This window comes from Helianthus annuus, chromosome 3, assembly GCF_002127325.2.
Source record: "Helianthus annuus cultivar XRQ/B chromosome 3, HanXRQr2.0-SUNRISE, whole genome shotgun sequence".
Taxonomy (NCBI): Eukaryota; Viridiplantae; Streptophyta; class Magnoliopsida; order Asterales; family Asteraceae; genus Helianthus; species Helianthus annuus.
The window spans coordinates 138,135,083-138,149,830 of record NC_035435.2 but is presented as its reverse complement, the minus strand read 5'-3'; the positions used below and the strand labels follow the sequence as shown (position 1 = coordinate 138,149,830).

General features: G+C 37.3%; 2 protein-coding genes and 1 long non-coding RNA gene across 3 annotated transcripts; 2 read left to right on the top strand and 1 right to left on the bottom strand.

The window, feature by feature from the left end:
- Positions 1-2,598: 2,598 nt before the first annotated feature.
- LOC110910006 lies at positions 2,599-3,303 on the bottom strand. Its single transcript, XR_002575758.2, has 2 exons — positions 3,120-3,303; positions 2,599-2,764 (listed from the first exon to the last, which is right to left on the bottom strand). It is a non-coding gene; the product is annotated as an uncharacterized LOC110910006 (long non-coding RNA).
- Positions 3,304-5,705: 2,402 nt separating this feature from the next.
- Positions 5,706-8,524, top strand: LOC110910004 (BTB/POZ domain-containing protein At1g55760). Its single transcript, XM_022154720.2, has 4 exons — positions 5,706-6,161; positions 6,613-6,758; positions 6,911-7,029; positions 7,682-8,524. Exons 1-4 carry the CDS (start codon positions 6,043-6,045, stop codon positions 8,282-8,284), a joined length of 987 nt encoding a protein of 328 aa, XP_022010412.1. The 5' UTR covers positions 5,706-6,042; the 3' UTR covers positions 8,285-8,524.
- A 2,243-nt stretch (positions 8,525-10,767) lies between these two features.
- Positions 10,768-12,629, top strand: LOC118490512 (cytochrome P450 81E8-like). Its single transcript, XM_035988187.1, has 3 exons — positions 10,768-11,017; positions 11,580-12,065; positions 12,610-12,629. The coding sequence occupies exons 1-3, from the start codon at positions 10,768-10,770 to the stop codon at positions 12,627-12,629; spliced, it is 756 nt and encodes a 251-aa protein (XP_035844080.1).
- The last annotated feature ends 2,119 nt before the right edge of the window (positions 12,630-14,748 follow it).

Below are 14,748 nucleotides of genomic sequence, written 5' to 3'. Positions count from 1 at the left end.
AATAAAAAAAAATAATTTCCATTTTAAATAAATACCACAATCTCATCCTTTTTTATACCATTCTCTCTCATTCTACTCCCATTCTTCTCCAATTCTCTTCCTTTTTTATAAAAACACTCCATATTTTTTATACCATTCTCCCCCAATCATGAATCCATTCAACCCAAACAACCCCAACCCAAACAACCCCAACCCGAATAATCCCAATCCGAACCAACCTAATTTTTTTCGAGTCCCGCTTACACTCCGACTATGGATCCTTCGTGGGGGGCTTCGCAATTTACGTTTTCGGGTTTCCAACAAACACCCAACGCCTTCTCACAAATGTCTCAACTTCAACAAATTCAACAATACCAAGCGCTCCAACAAATCATGCAACGCAACACATTTGAACAACTCCAATCGCAATCGCAACCCCCGGTTCAACTTGACGGTGATGATGAAGAAGTCGTCCCCGAATCGCCACCGCAAGAGCTCACGCGCAAAAAAAACAAGGGGAAGGGAAAGAAGGTTGAACCCGAAACCGCGCCAAAACCGAGAGCAAAGGGGAGACCTTGGACGAAAGTAGAAGAGGAGGCACTAGCAATGGCGTTTGTTAAGGCCTCTACTTGCCCGATAGTCGGTATGAACCAAACTTTTCATTTAAATTTTTTTTTACTAATGAAATATTTTTTAAAATTTAGGAAACAACCAAACGGGTAGTAGTTTTTGGAAGAAGACAGCGGATAGATTTAACGCGATTATGGAGCATGGTCCGGCTCGTGATATCGAATCCGTCTCGGGCAAGTGGAAACCGGTTCCAAATGAGGTCGCAACGGCCAAACGCACTAAAACTTCCGAGTCGGAAGTTATAGTGCGGGAGGCTCCACCGCTCGTTGTCAAATCGACATAAACAACGACCCGGAAGATGACGAGGATGTGTTGCCCGTTCACGAGTCGGAACGTCCCACCGGGAGGGACAAAGCAAAAAAGGAAGCGGCCGGAAAGCGAAAAGCGGCCGGCTCGAGTGGAGGTGGCGGCTCGAGTGGAGGTAGGGGCGAGAAGGCATCGTCAAAAATAGAGCACTTGATAAACGAATTCCGTTCGTTCAAAGAGTTCGCGGCCGAAAAATATACTCACAAGAAAACCGTGTCGTCCGACTATGCTCGAGCGGAAGATTTTAGAATTATGAGGTTGGATCTCGACTCGGTTCCGGAGGATGAACGCGAGGTTTATCGGAGGATGAAGGAAGAGGTGAAAAAAAAATGGACGTCGTAGGATTTTTTTTATTTTTATTTTCGGTAATTTTTTTTAGGAAACGTAATTTTCTATTTTTATTTTTCGGTAATTTTTTTTTAGGAAATGTAATTTTTTTTTATGTTATGAAATGAAATTATTTATGTTGTTATATGTTGTATTTTTTAATTTTATAAAGTTTTTATTAACTTAGGTTATTAAATTAAAACATAGGAAATTATAAAATAATGAGGTGGGGCCCCATCCTCCATCCTTCATGAGGCTCATCCTCCACGAGCCGCCTACGTGGCACCTACGTAGAGGCTCATCCCCGTGGGAATGAGCCGAACCATACCCTTTAGTCTAACTTGAAAACCTGACATTTTATTTCTTGATTTAATTACCATAACTAACCTAATAGAAAATGGTAAGTTGGAAACCTGACATTTTAATTCTTGGATTAAATTAAAAATTAAGTATCCTGTTTAACAAAAAGAAAATGATAACTTAATAGGTTTTGGTCACACGGTAAAATTTTATTTTTTTTAAACATAATCATCACATATATTATTTTAAATTTAAATAACTATTTATAAAGCTAAAGCAATAATTGATTTGATTGCTTAAAGACTATTAAATAAATAATCAACTAAGAAAAAATGAGAAGATATTTATGATTAATACTTATTTAATTGTAGTTTGCGTGATCCACAATCCAACTATTATCATATGAAAAGATTCAAATACCTCCCCTCCCCTTCTCTTTTTTCCAAAAACCCACTAACAACTTTTACTTTTCCTTGGCGGATTGGTTTTCAAGAGATACTTTGCTTTCGTTACCTAAGCAAATTGGGTATGTTTCTTTCTTTGCAACCACGCTCGTATAAGGTTTGTGTTGAAACATAACTTGTTACAAAACTTTATGGACTTATACAAATTATGATGCAAAAATGAAAATCATAAAAATAATGCCCTAGTTATTAACAAACAAGCAAACAAATTTTACCACAATATGCTAAAGTTTATATGAATTTTAAGATAAAAAAAACAGGATCAAATGATTATTACTATAACTACTTAGCATCTTCTTAGAATTCAAACTAAAATAAGTAAAAGAGTTAATTACACAGTTAGTCCCTGTGGTTTACTGAAAGTAACAAGGTCAGGTACTAATAGTTTAAAATCACATTCTAAGGTTCTAACTTTTCATTTTGTAACAATCTAGGGTATTAACACTAACTTTTGTTAACTTTTCTGTTAGATTAAAGTGAAATTACTAAAATAACCTTTTACAATTACAGGGACCATTTATGTAGTTAAATTTATTTTAATTTAAGGACCATTTATGTAACTATTCTGTACCAATGGTTGTACTAGTGGCCATAAATGAATAAAATAAATTCTTTATGGGTCAGGTGTTCTTGATTTCAAATTAAACTCATCATCATTTACATTATATATCCACACTACAACTTGGTAATCTCACACCATTTTTCTCCTTAAAAGGATCTTATCTTAGCTTGACAAATTGACCAGCCATGCTTCCTACCTGTTTTCATCAAATCCCAAATAATAGTTAATCAATTCAAATTTAAACAGAATATTCAACCACTTCATTTAATTATCTATCATACCCATCAAACGATTTTGCTGTGTTCTGGAAAAAAAGTGTGAGTGTGTGAAATAAAAAATTGGAGCTTTTCTAACTTCTCACACGATGTTGTTGGTCTGGCAAAAAGGGATCTTCAACGGCACATGTTGTAAAGTGAACCCAAAAAAATAAAATTTCTTCCAATATTCTTCAACTTAATATTATTAATAAAATCAACACATATATTGAAAGTCAGAAAGTAAAGAATCATATGTAACTGAAAAAGAAAAACAAAGGAGATTTTGTTTTATACCTTCAATTGAATTCGTACATAATTCTACAGCCTTTACTCTAGAATCTAGATCCCCAATTTGAGGTAGTTAAAAAATCACTTTTTTAGAACAAATCAAACCACACTAAACCAAGTCGGCCACCCTCCCGCCACTTGTTCCGCCTCCACATGCTTCTAGAAATTCCACAACCTAGAACCCACTGAGTCACCCCCCCCCCCCACACCATTCGTCGAACTCATTCTACCAACCCGACTCACTCCCAGTCACATTCCTACTCACCCCTGAACAATCCGTCACGGCTGAGAACATCACCACCACCACTCTGTTGATTGTTGAACAATCTCTCACCATCATGAGATTCCTTAGTCTCGGTTTAGCAGGTTGATGCCTACCACGCACCGGAGCTCCGCCAATCGCCGGAGACTCGCTAGCTTACTTTCTCCCTCTACCATTTGTACACCTAAGATTGTATGTATGTGTATATCGTGATTTTAGAAAAAAACACTAGTACAACCATTAGTACAGAATAGTTACACAAATGGTCCCTAAATTAAAATAAATTTAACTACATAAATGGCCCCTGTAGTTGTAAAAGGTTATTTTAGTAATTTCACTTTAATTTAACAGAAAAGTTAACAAAAGTTAGTGTTAATACCCTAGATTGCTACAAAATGAAAAGTTAGAACCTTAGAATGTGATTTTAAACTATTAGTACCTGACCTTGTTACTTTCAGTAATCCTATCATTCTGAAATTGACCGATAATAATATCAAGTCAGTTATTAGCCAATAATAATCCGACATCGTCCAATTTTTTTGTAAAATTGTCCGCCGTTAAAATAGCTTAATGGAGTTAAGTGTTTTTCCGAATTACAAACCGATGTTTTAGGGCTTTTGATCAGAACGAGGATACGAGTCGATTGATGTAAAACTTACATCGAAATACTACCCCCAACCCACGAAAACGGTGCTTCAATTCGGGTGTTTAACTTCCAATTAACAAAATTCAAGCCATTTCGAACACAATTTCGGGGTAAGTATTACATCAATCGACTCGTATCCTCGTTCTGATCAAAAGCCCTAAAATATCGGTTTGTAATTCGGAAAAACACTTAACACCGTTAAGCTTATTTTAACGACATACTATTTTACAAAAAAATTGGACGATGTCAGATTATTATTGGCTAATAACTTACTTGGGATTATTATCGGCCAATTTCAGAAAAATGGGATTATTATTTTCCAATTTGCCAATAAAAATTAGACGATAAACTTAATAGGTTTTGGTCAAACGTTGGCTAATAACTTATGGGTATATGTGTATGTTTTAATACTATTAAGTAATTTTCACCGTTATAATCATGAAATACCTGTATCACCTGAAATACCTAAAGTGTAAATACCTGACTCATAATATTTTATCTACATGTAAAATTTTTGTTGAGCATATATTTTATTCACGTATTCACTTTTCGCTTATGTGCTTTAATATTTATAAAGTAACTCAAGTTTACGCATTTCAAGTTATTTTTAGTGATACTTAAGACAATGTGTAGTGGATTAGTGTCTTGTCCTTATCAGCAGCGAAGGATGCCGAGCACCGCATCGGTCTGCCATTAGGAGACGCCATTGGAATAACGGGCGTGAAGGAGATAAAGATGAGGTCCACAAGTATTTCAATGGATCACTCATTTTTTTTCTTATTTAACTTTTAGTTAAACAACTACTTACTTTTGAGAGTTAAATTAGTTAAAACTTCTGTTAAAAAGAGTTAGTTAAAACCTCATTATCTACATGACACTAACATAACATAAACTTTTACACTTTTTGGTTATTCTACGTATAATCTAAATACAAAAATATTAAATATTTTATGTATTGTATGGTAAAAAGAGATCAAGTTTTGTTTATTCAAATTGGGACACATTTATTATTTTTTGAACGACAAGGAACTACATATCAACCATCGTGACACTGGAAACTGTGGCCAAAGTCGACTACTCGATCGCCGCCAATTTCTTGGCTCTCCCAGATGCGCGGAAACCCGACCTCCACCAGCTCGAAGGCACGACAGTGTAATAATCTGTAAAACCTCGCCTCCTATCCAAGATGAATCGTCGCCACTTGTATTCACCCTTCACCTGAATGCCTCAGAAAATAATGAGGAGAGTAGAAATCAAACCGCCAATGATCTCTAGATCAAGTGGTGGAGGGTTTGCATTTCTCTTGAGAGATGCAGGTTCGACTCCCACTTGGTGCAGAGTGAGGCATTGGTGGGCAATGATAGGAGACCCAGGGAAACCTGGGTTGGATCCTTGAGCCAAACGGGTTTTACCGGTAATTTCACCGTCGTGCCTACGGGCGGGTGGGTTACCGGGTTTTCCTCGGAATTGGTGGTGGACTCGGGTTACTCTCGGAGTACTCCGTTTGTCCAGTGGGTGCCCCGAGAGTACTCGGGATTGAGTTTGTTGGCCGTTCAAAAAAAAGAGTAGAAATCAAACCTGAATTACAAAAAACACTAAATTTTTCTCCAACTGCTTAGAACTACCTGATTGGTTGGCTGGGACACATTTACTATTTTATGGAAATTGATCAACAAAGGTGGAGTACAACCAAATGACTTTAAAAATGGCAGCATCTTCAACACCAACCCCTAAATCATCCCTTACTCATTCTTTATCTTTTCATCCAAAATGTATCATACTTATTAAAACATCAAATATCAGATTCTTGCGTGCCCCAAAATAAACCCATAATCAAATTCTTCTTATTTGATTATGATTATAATATAATTACGGGGACAAAGAACACACAACACACAGTGACCCTGAAACTCTGTATTTTTACATGAAGCAGCAGAGTCTAACTGTAAACCTTAACCGACAACCTGGGAAAACACGACGGATTATTCGATTGTTTCCATGAAATCACAACGGCTCTTAGGATGACCGACAACGCTTACCGTGTTGACACCACTTCCCGCCTTGCTCAATGGCGGATTGACAATTTGGCTTCTTGTACTTACCGGAAATCTGATCCTTTCAAGATCGGAAGATGGAATTGGTAATTTTGTTTTTTGATTCTTACCCAGTTTTTAAAATATATAAATTTAGAATCTTGCATCAAGATTTACTGCTTGGAGCAATAGATTCTCTGTGTTTTCAGTTTCTTGATGAGAATCTTGAATTTCGTAAAAGGTAATGTTTTTTTTGTTGGTTAAATTAAGGCTATGTATTTTTTATTCTTACCCAGTTTTTAAAACATATAAATTTGGAATCTTGCATTAAAATTCACTGCTTGAAGCAATAGATTCTATGTGTTTTGAGTTTCTTGGTGAGAATCTTGAATTTTGTAAAAATTAATGTTTTTTTGTTGGTTAAGTGAAGGCGATTTGTTTTTTGATTCTTACCCAGTTTTTAAAACATATAAATTTAGAATCTTGCTGTGTTTTCAGTTTCTTGGTGAGAATCTTGAATTTGTAGAAATTAATGTTTGATTTTGTTGATTTATGAAGGAGATTGATTCTGGAGAAGAATCGTAATTTGTTTATAAAGTTGTTCCCGGAGATGTCAAGTGTAAATAAAGATAGTCCTCCAATTGCTTCTTTTATCATTCGGGTTGTTTCTTCGTTGGGAGGGCGTAAGGCCTTGGTTCATCCAGGTATTGACTTTTGACTTTGACTTCAAATAAGTCAAATTTATGATCCAAGATCATTTATTGGTACTTAAGGTTATAGTGTTAGTAGTGATTGCAGCATTCTCACCAGTTGGATTGGTGTGATCAAGTGATATGTGAATTCTTTGTGATTGCAGAAATTAGAGATAAGCAGTTGAAAAGCAGTGAGGATTTCGTTTGGGCGCTTGAGGTTCCGCTTACAGGAAAATTCATCATTGAACTTGAATTTCTTGATCTTAAGGCTGCATCTCCAAATGTAATTCTACCGCCTATCTCTTTGGTTAAATTTATGTTTGTTATACTTATTAACTATAATACTTTGGGCATATTGCTAGATAGTTAATTAGAATTAACAGTTGGTTGGTGAACCAAGAGTTATCTAAATGTGTTGTTGGTTGACAAGCTAACATTTTTATTCTGGTCGGTACATTTAGGTAATGAGTCAATGTCATGTGCTCCTAATGACTACTGTACCAACAAAAGCTGCTTATATGACTCGTGTGCTTGATAACTAAGGTCGTTTGATTTTCTTGATTGGCTAATTTTAAGGTCGGGTGGAATGTTAAGTGTTTGAATTATGCAACTTTTATGTAGAGACGAATGCACATACGTGCAGGAGGCATTTGAATATGTTTATATTAGAACGGGTTAACTATGTGTATTTGATTGATAACATGTCGAACGTGCTAAACAAAAAGAGTATGTTAAACAGGTAACATGTCAAAAGTCGTTAAAATGTATTTAAATATCTACGATGTCCTAAATCGTTTTATTTAAAAACAACCATAGTAATTATTTACAAAAAAAATAAAGTATTATAAATGTATTGACGGGTCGGCCCAACCCAACCCAACCCACCCATTTGACTCTCCATCTCTACATGTAACTTACCTTTCGTGATGCAACAGGGGGGTGAAGCTTCTTCTGTATTTACCGAAGGATTTACGCAGAAAGAGTTAAGCGCAACAGCGCTTTCCTCCCTTGGAAAAATGTTATCAGAAAGTATTCACACCGATATCATCATCAACGCTTCTGACGGAAGCATAGGGGCCCACCGGGCCGTCCTTGCCGCCAGGTCACCGGTCTTCCGGAGCATGTTTTCCCACGACTTAAAAGAAAAAGAAATGTCTGTCATAAACATATCCGACATGTCCATTGAAGCCTGCCAAGTTTTCTTAAGCTACATATACGGTAACATCATAGATCAAGATTTTCTTGATCACAGACTCGACCTTCTTAGAGCCGCTGATAAATACGATGTTACGGATTTAAAAGAAGCATGTCATGAAAGTTTATTACAAGATATCGATACGAATAACGTGCTTGAAAGGCTTCAAAATGCTTCTCTATATCATCTCCCAAAGTTAAAGATTTGTTGCATGCAATATCTTGTGAAGTTCGGTAAGATATACGACATTCTAGACGATTTCAATGCGTTTATACAGTCTGCAGACATGGAATTGGTAGGTGAAGTGTTCAATGAAGTTCTTTCTGTGTGGAAAGGTTTCTGAGTAATTTGCTCAACCTGGAAATATATATATATATATATATATACACACACACATGTAACATTATTATTAAGTTAGTTAATGCATATGTTGATTTATAGTACTGCTTGTGCCAAGAATTGTTGTACATAATTTGTCAACATTTAAACTGGATTACACGGCCGAATTGAAGTCCGTTTATGTACATGTACAAAATTGTTTGTTTAATGTAAACTGTAAAGAATCTACTTGAATTGTGTTTTATGATTGTTGGTGATCATGGTTGACCATGCCTTCGAATATCATCTTGTTTTTTAAGATTAGAAAGAGCGTCTTTCTCGGTTAAACGATATATGTATGTGTGCGCGTGCAAGCGTGTATAAGCAGAGGCTAGGATTCATGAAATACTCAAAAAGTTAATAGTAGATTAAGTGACAGATAGCCATTTCACTCACCTTCTTATGACTTTAACTTGATTTAAGTGACTCATGGTTCCAAAACAGTTGCTTGAATCATGGGTTTGAACCTGTTTGTTTCTTTGCAGCTTCACCTTATTTGTTTTGTTATCTTTCATGAAACTTCAATGGAGAGAGAAAGAGAAGAGATATGATTATAGGTTTAAGGCATATTTGAGGACATGAGAATATATAAAGAGGGATATTTTCAAAGCACCTTTTTTTAGAAGAAAGCATATTCCTTGGATCCAAGTTGAATTCTTAGGATGCAGCAAAAGAATGAATCTTCATGTACCTATCTATATATTACCTGAATGACAACTGAACCATTAAGGGTTCGCGAAACAAACAGTCTGAACCATTAAGTGCTGAACCAGTAAGAGGTCTGAACCATTAAGAGCCTCATTAAAAGGTAAACAAACAGCCCTAAATCTAAACCTGGATTTATTGCAACCATTTTGTTGATGTTGGAGCAAGTTAAGTTATGTTTCTACCTTTGGATTTGGATTATATTATGGGAAAATTACCAAAATGTTAGTTGACCAAGAGTGTTTTCAAATTTGTCACCCTCCTGCGTCCTTGGAAAGACTACTCAGCCTCGGAAGCGTCCGCATTTCACGTTGAAGCGTCCGTTCCGTTACCAAATTGTGGCAGTCTCCGACGCATCATAACCATAATTTTTTTAATGCGTCCCTGTGTACGTTACCGAGGTCTGCCTCCGAGGCTTGACCCGACGCTCCCCGAGGTTTAGCCGACGTTTCCCAAGGCTTGACCGACGCTCCCACTCCCCCGAGCCGTGACCGACGCTTCCCGATGCTTACGAAAAAAAAAATTGGAAACTCAAAAGCCGTTTAACCGAGAAAGACGCACTTTAAGTTTGAAATTACAATCATTTCAAGATAAAGTAACACTAGTATCAATGTTATCGTTTTAACAGGATACATTTTATTTTGAGGTTATTTTAACAAATTATGAAGTAGAAACATGCTTGTGAGGCGATCGACGTGGGGGGAAAAAGGTCTTAAGGAGGCTGATGCGTAGTGAACACACGAGGTGGTGCTAAGGCAGCATAAATTGCCTGAAACGGCTACGCAAGAGGGGGATGATGGTTAAGGTTGTCGGGCCACCCTTCACCAAACAGGTTCCTAACCCGGCATGATACAACATTTGCTGGTTTGACCCAAACCGGTTTCAAACTTCCAACCCACCAGCTTGTATACCGCTTCCTACTCTCTTTACCAAAACCGGTTTTGGACCTGAACCCATTTGAAAACCCCGTTTGGAAAACCAGTTTTTACCAGTTGCAACCCGACCCATACCAATTTGTATAGGGTTGGAATATTTTCCTCCATAACCGGTTTATGATCCGAACCGGCTTCGAATCAAACCGGTTTTGACCAAATCGATTCGGTTGTGCTGAAAACCAATCAACTCAAGTCACACAAGACACAACCCTCCTTCACTACCCAAACCTGGTCCACTATGGCTGGCTAGGAGGAGTTAACCATTCCTGGCTTCCTTTGAAGTTCTATTTACAGGTCGCTGCCCCTCTATACACATGCGCGCGTATATATGTCCATGGTCTATCAGTGATGGATATCATATACTGACTTGACCGTATAGGTGTGATCCCTTAGGAACAGTAACAACATTCTTTTTTGAGAAAAATGCTTGGATAGTCCCTGTGGTTTTACCTTTTTTCACCTATAGTCCCTAACTTTCTAAAATTACCTGAATAGTCCCCAAGTTTTCATTTTTTGTTCCCGGATAGTCCCTGGGTCTAACTTCAGTTTGTTTTCTCTGTTAACAGAGTGTGAAATGACAAAAATACCCTTTCCTTAAAAGGCCAAACCATAGGGACTATCCGAGCATCTTCTTGATTTTTATTTATAAAACCCCACCACCACACTTCATCTTCAACCTCCACCCACCATCACCCTCCTCCACCCTCCACCGTGCCGCCGCCGGTCTCCGCCGCGCAAAACCACCGTCGTTCCTCTTTCCCCGATGCGCGCGCGCTCTCTCTCTCTCTCTGCTCAAATCCGAATCAAAATGGTAGCACTTTTGAAATTAGCCTACAGGGAGGAGGTTGATCTTGTAGTTCTCGTGCTCGCTGCTGTGTTTTCCATCTTGTGGCTTATTTGGAAGTTAAAATCCAACAACGGTGGCACCAACCCATCACTTCCACCAGGCCCACGAGGATTACCGATAGTTGGCAATCTTCTATCTCTTGATACTGAACTCCACTCACAGTTTGCCAACCGTGCGAAAACCTACGGTCCGATTATGACACTTTGGCTTGGTAAAAAAGTGACCATTGTGATCTCCTCCCCGGTGAGGTGCTAAAAGTTCATGACACCATCTTCGCTAACTGAGATATAACTGCTGCTAGCAAGGTTTGTTAGCAGAGTTAATTATATTTCTTGACACCAATCTAATCTTCTTTTAATTCTACATCATTGACACATTTTCTATTGCCGGACTCAAAAGAAAAGGGCACCAGTTTATGACTTCTTTTTCTTTTTTTTTTTAGTGAGTTTGACAAACCTAACATCGTTTCTAGTCAAATTTTGAGTTAGAAAAATCACCATTTTACGTACCTTAATACAACTATGCCGGCCAATGGCTCTTTGTAGCAAATTTACCAGTTATGTTTAAGTTTGTTTGCTAGTTATTATTCTATGTGTAATTTAAATATTAGGATAACGATAGATGTTTTATTACTATCATAAGTTGGTTAGTTACATCAGTAGCCAGTTAAATTTGTGATTATTGTTTTCATTGTAATGTAATATCTTTGTATAAAGAGATATGTTTTTCATTTATTCAACAACCATAAATATTATTTCCAATATCTCATTCAGCTCTATCTCTCAATCCTTACAAGGTTTCATCATACGGTGGGAATGACATCGTATGGTTGCCGTATGGGGATAAATGGCGGGTATTAAGGAAGATCTTAGTTAGTCAGATGCTCACCAAGGAAACATTGGATTCCTTTTACTATCTTAGACGAAAAGAGATCAGGAACAGCATCAAACATGTGTACAACACGCAAGTTGGGTGTCCAGTAAACATTGGGGACTTGATGTTCTTGACCATTATGAATGTAGTTATGGGTATGATATGGGGTGGCACAAAGGATGGGATAGGGTTTGGAGTAGAGTTCAGGAATGTGATAAATGAGGTTACTAGGTTAATGGCTGCACCAAACTTGTCTGATTTTTATCCGGGTTTAGCTTGGTTGGATCTGCAAGGGATTGAAAAGAGTATGGTGGCGATGAAGAAGATTGATGGGATATTTGATAGAATTATTGATGAAAGAAGGAAGATGGATTGTGGCGGTGATGGTGGAGGGTGGAGGAGGGTGATGGTGGGTGGAGGTTGAAGATAAAGTGTGGTGGTGGGGTCTTATAAATAAAAATGAAGAAACTGCCCGGATAGTCCCTATGGTTTGGCCTTTTAAGGAAAGGGTATTTTTGTCATTTCACACCCTCTTAACAGAGAAAACAAACTGAAGTTAGACCCAGGGACTATCCGGGAACAAAAAATGAAAACTTGGGGACTATTCAGGTAATTTTAGAAAGTTGGGGACTATAGATGAAAAAAGGCAAAACCACAGGGACTATCCGGGCATTTTTCTCTTCTTTTTTCGATGAAAAAAGAGTTGAATTCCTTCTGATCACAACCTAACCGATATAATTCATTTTTTCCAGTTTTAAGTAATTGGTTATCATGGTCAAACCCCTTATATAACCTCTGTTTCAACTGAATATACGATGCTCGGTGCACCCTAGGCTGGTGAAAACACCAGGGTTCTCAAAAGATCAGAAAAGATAGTGCTATATATAGCAAAGTCCATAAACTTAAAGACATTTTTTTCTGTTCATACAGGGATTGTGATGGGGTCTTAGACTAGTGGGTATGGGGGCCGGCTGAGGCCCGGCTAGGACCAGCGCCGGTCCCCCACACCGCCCCCCCGTCCTCACCAGCAGCCCACAGCCGATTGCGCCGGTCCTCCCTTCTCCACCCTTCTCTCACATATACCTATACATACATACATATATATACACAAAGGGGTTCATCCCCCACCCCCTAGGTCCATCCCCTCCAAGCCACTCCTACGTGGCGGTGACGTGGCGGCCCATCCTTGGAGGACTTGCCTCCTCCATACCTTCCAGTCTTATTTCCACTATGGACTTTGCTATATATGACAGAAGCCATGCCATTGAACATATTTCTTTGCTATTGTTTTATTTTTTATTTTGCATGTAACTCTTATTTATGAGTTAAAAGAATTTCAAAGGTGGCACAATCAAAGCTTTAATTAAATTGTCACAAATTTCTTGTAAAAACTATTATGACAAGATTTTGAAACCTACAATGACACCTGAAAGGACAATTGATATAGAACTGGAAGATAAAAAGATCACTGTAGTTGTTATGGACCGCCGCTAACTACGGGGCAACAAAACAAACACGCTGATTGTACTCTTCTTGCGGTCTAACAGGGGTGTGCTTCGACTGTTTGAACAGTTTTTCTTAAACATTAGTTTATAATAAAAATATTAAATAAAAAAAGATACCAATTTGGTCATGAGGTAAGGGACAACTAGCAGGCTCGAGCTTGATTTATTACTATATTTGATACCATAAACACATACAATATTTTTTTATGTATTATTACGTATAAACAACCTTATAAAGGGATTACAAAACCTACTAATACGGTAACAGATATACCAAATATTATTACATAATCAATTATACAAATCTACTATATATTTAAATATATCCGCTAATAATCTCACCCTTTTGTTTTGATAATCATCTATCATCAATCAGCTACACATTGTAACATCTTCAAAATTCCAAAAAGAATATCATATAAACAAACAAGCACTTATTAAACTTCAATGAGAATTTCAGAATACGAAGAACATATAGATCAAGAATACAATCCAAAACAGAAGTGACAATTCATATATAATAGCTAGACCATTGAACTTAACATCACGATCAAATCCATAACAAAAAATAACAACCACGAAAAACGGGCAGCGAAAGGTCTACCGGCTAAGACAAATCGTCTTCGAGGTCTCCGAAAAATTTGTTGAAAACACCATAACCGATCATCACAAGGATTAGGATCACCATGAGGAGAATTAAACATGAGCACATCAGGCATATCTTTAGACAACACATGGTGGGTCTGAAATGGTTCTGATACCAAGAGTTAATAACGGCTGCAGGTTACTTACTGCACGCTTGTTCCTCTTCCACTTTCGTTACGATTTAAAACAATCCTTTTCCTTCATGTTACATAAATGTAATGTGTAAAATACTGTTTGTTATATATGGCAGGCAGTTACTTTTTTGTGTATATCATAAATTTTGATTTGATGGTTTAAAATAGTAAAATATATGTTACATTATGTAAAGAACTAATGATAGATCTATCTATAATTGTATTGGTTATAAATATAATGTGTTGATTATAAATATAATATACATATGGGTTTTTTTTTTTTTTTTTTGAAAGTTAAACTTCAACAACAAACCAAGAACGCTCGATCCCCAAGGCGAGGACCAAGACGAACAAAAATTACATCACGTCACAATTACACCATTCTTCCCAAGTACATTTTGTATTTCTATTCCTATTATTATACCACAAGTAACCATATGTTTTAACATCCAAAATAACCTCGTCAATCTTTGTCTTCTTGTCGTTGACGAGCCTTCCAAATTCTCCAACAACCAATAATCATCAAGCCGTGAACCATATTCCTTGTTGCCAAGTTGAGTCGGAGATTCTTGTATATACTCGTCAGATCTTTTAAATCACATACGTAAAAAACTGGAAATCTACACCATTTCGCGATCGCTTGCCATGGCATAGTCGAGAATAAACAATCTGTGAATATATGCTCTGCTGTCTCTGCTCTGTCTTCACAAAAGATGCAAATGTTGTTTTCCACTTGAATGTTCCTCTTGATCAAAGCTTCTCTCGTCGGTAATCTTTCAAGTTTA

Bases quoted from the DNA above. Each gene is read 5' to 3' on its own strand.
- LOC110910004 (XM_022154720.2), top strand. From the start codon at position 6,043: ATGACCGACAACGCTTACCGTGTTGACACCACTTCCCGCCTTGCTCAA. The intron at 6,759-6,910 runs GTATTGACTTTT...TTGTGATTGCAG, and splicing joins TAAGGCCTTGGTTCATCCAG to AAATTAGAGATAAGCAGTTG. The intron at 7,030-7,681 runs GTAATTCTACCG...GTGATGCAACAG, and splicing joins TTAAGGCTGCATCTCCAAAT to GGGGGTGAAGCTTCTTCTGT.
- LOC118490512 (XM_035988187.1), top strand. From the start codon at position 10,768: ATGGTAGCACTTTTGAAATTAGCCTACAGGGAGGAGGTTGATCTTGTA. The intron at 11,018-11,579 runs GTAAAAAAGTGA...TATCTCATTCAG, and splicing joins GATTATGACACTTTGGCTTG to CTCTATCTCTCAATCCTTAC. The intron at 12,066-12,609 runs GTGGAGGGTGGA...CTGTTCATACAG, and splicing joins GATGGATTGTGGCGGTGATG to GGATTGTGATGGGGTCTTAG.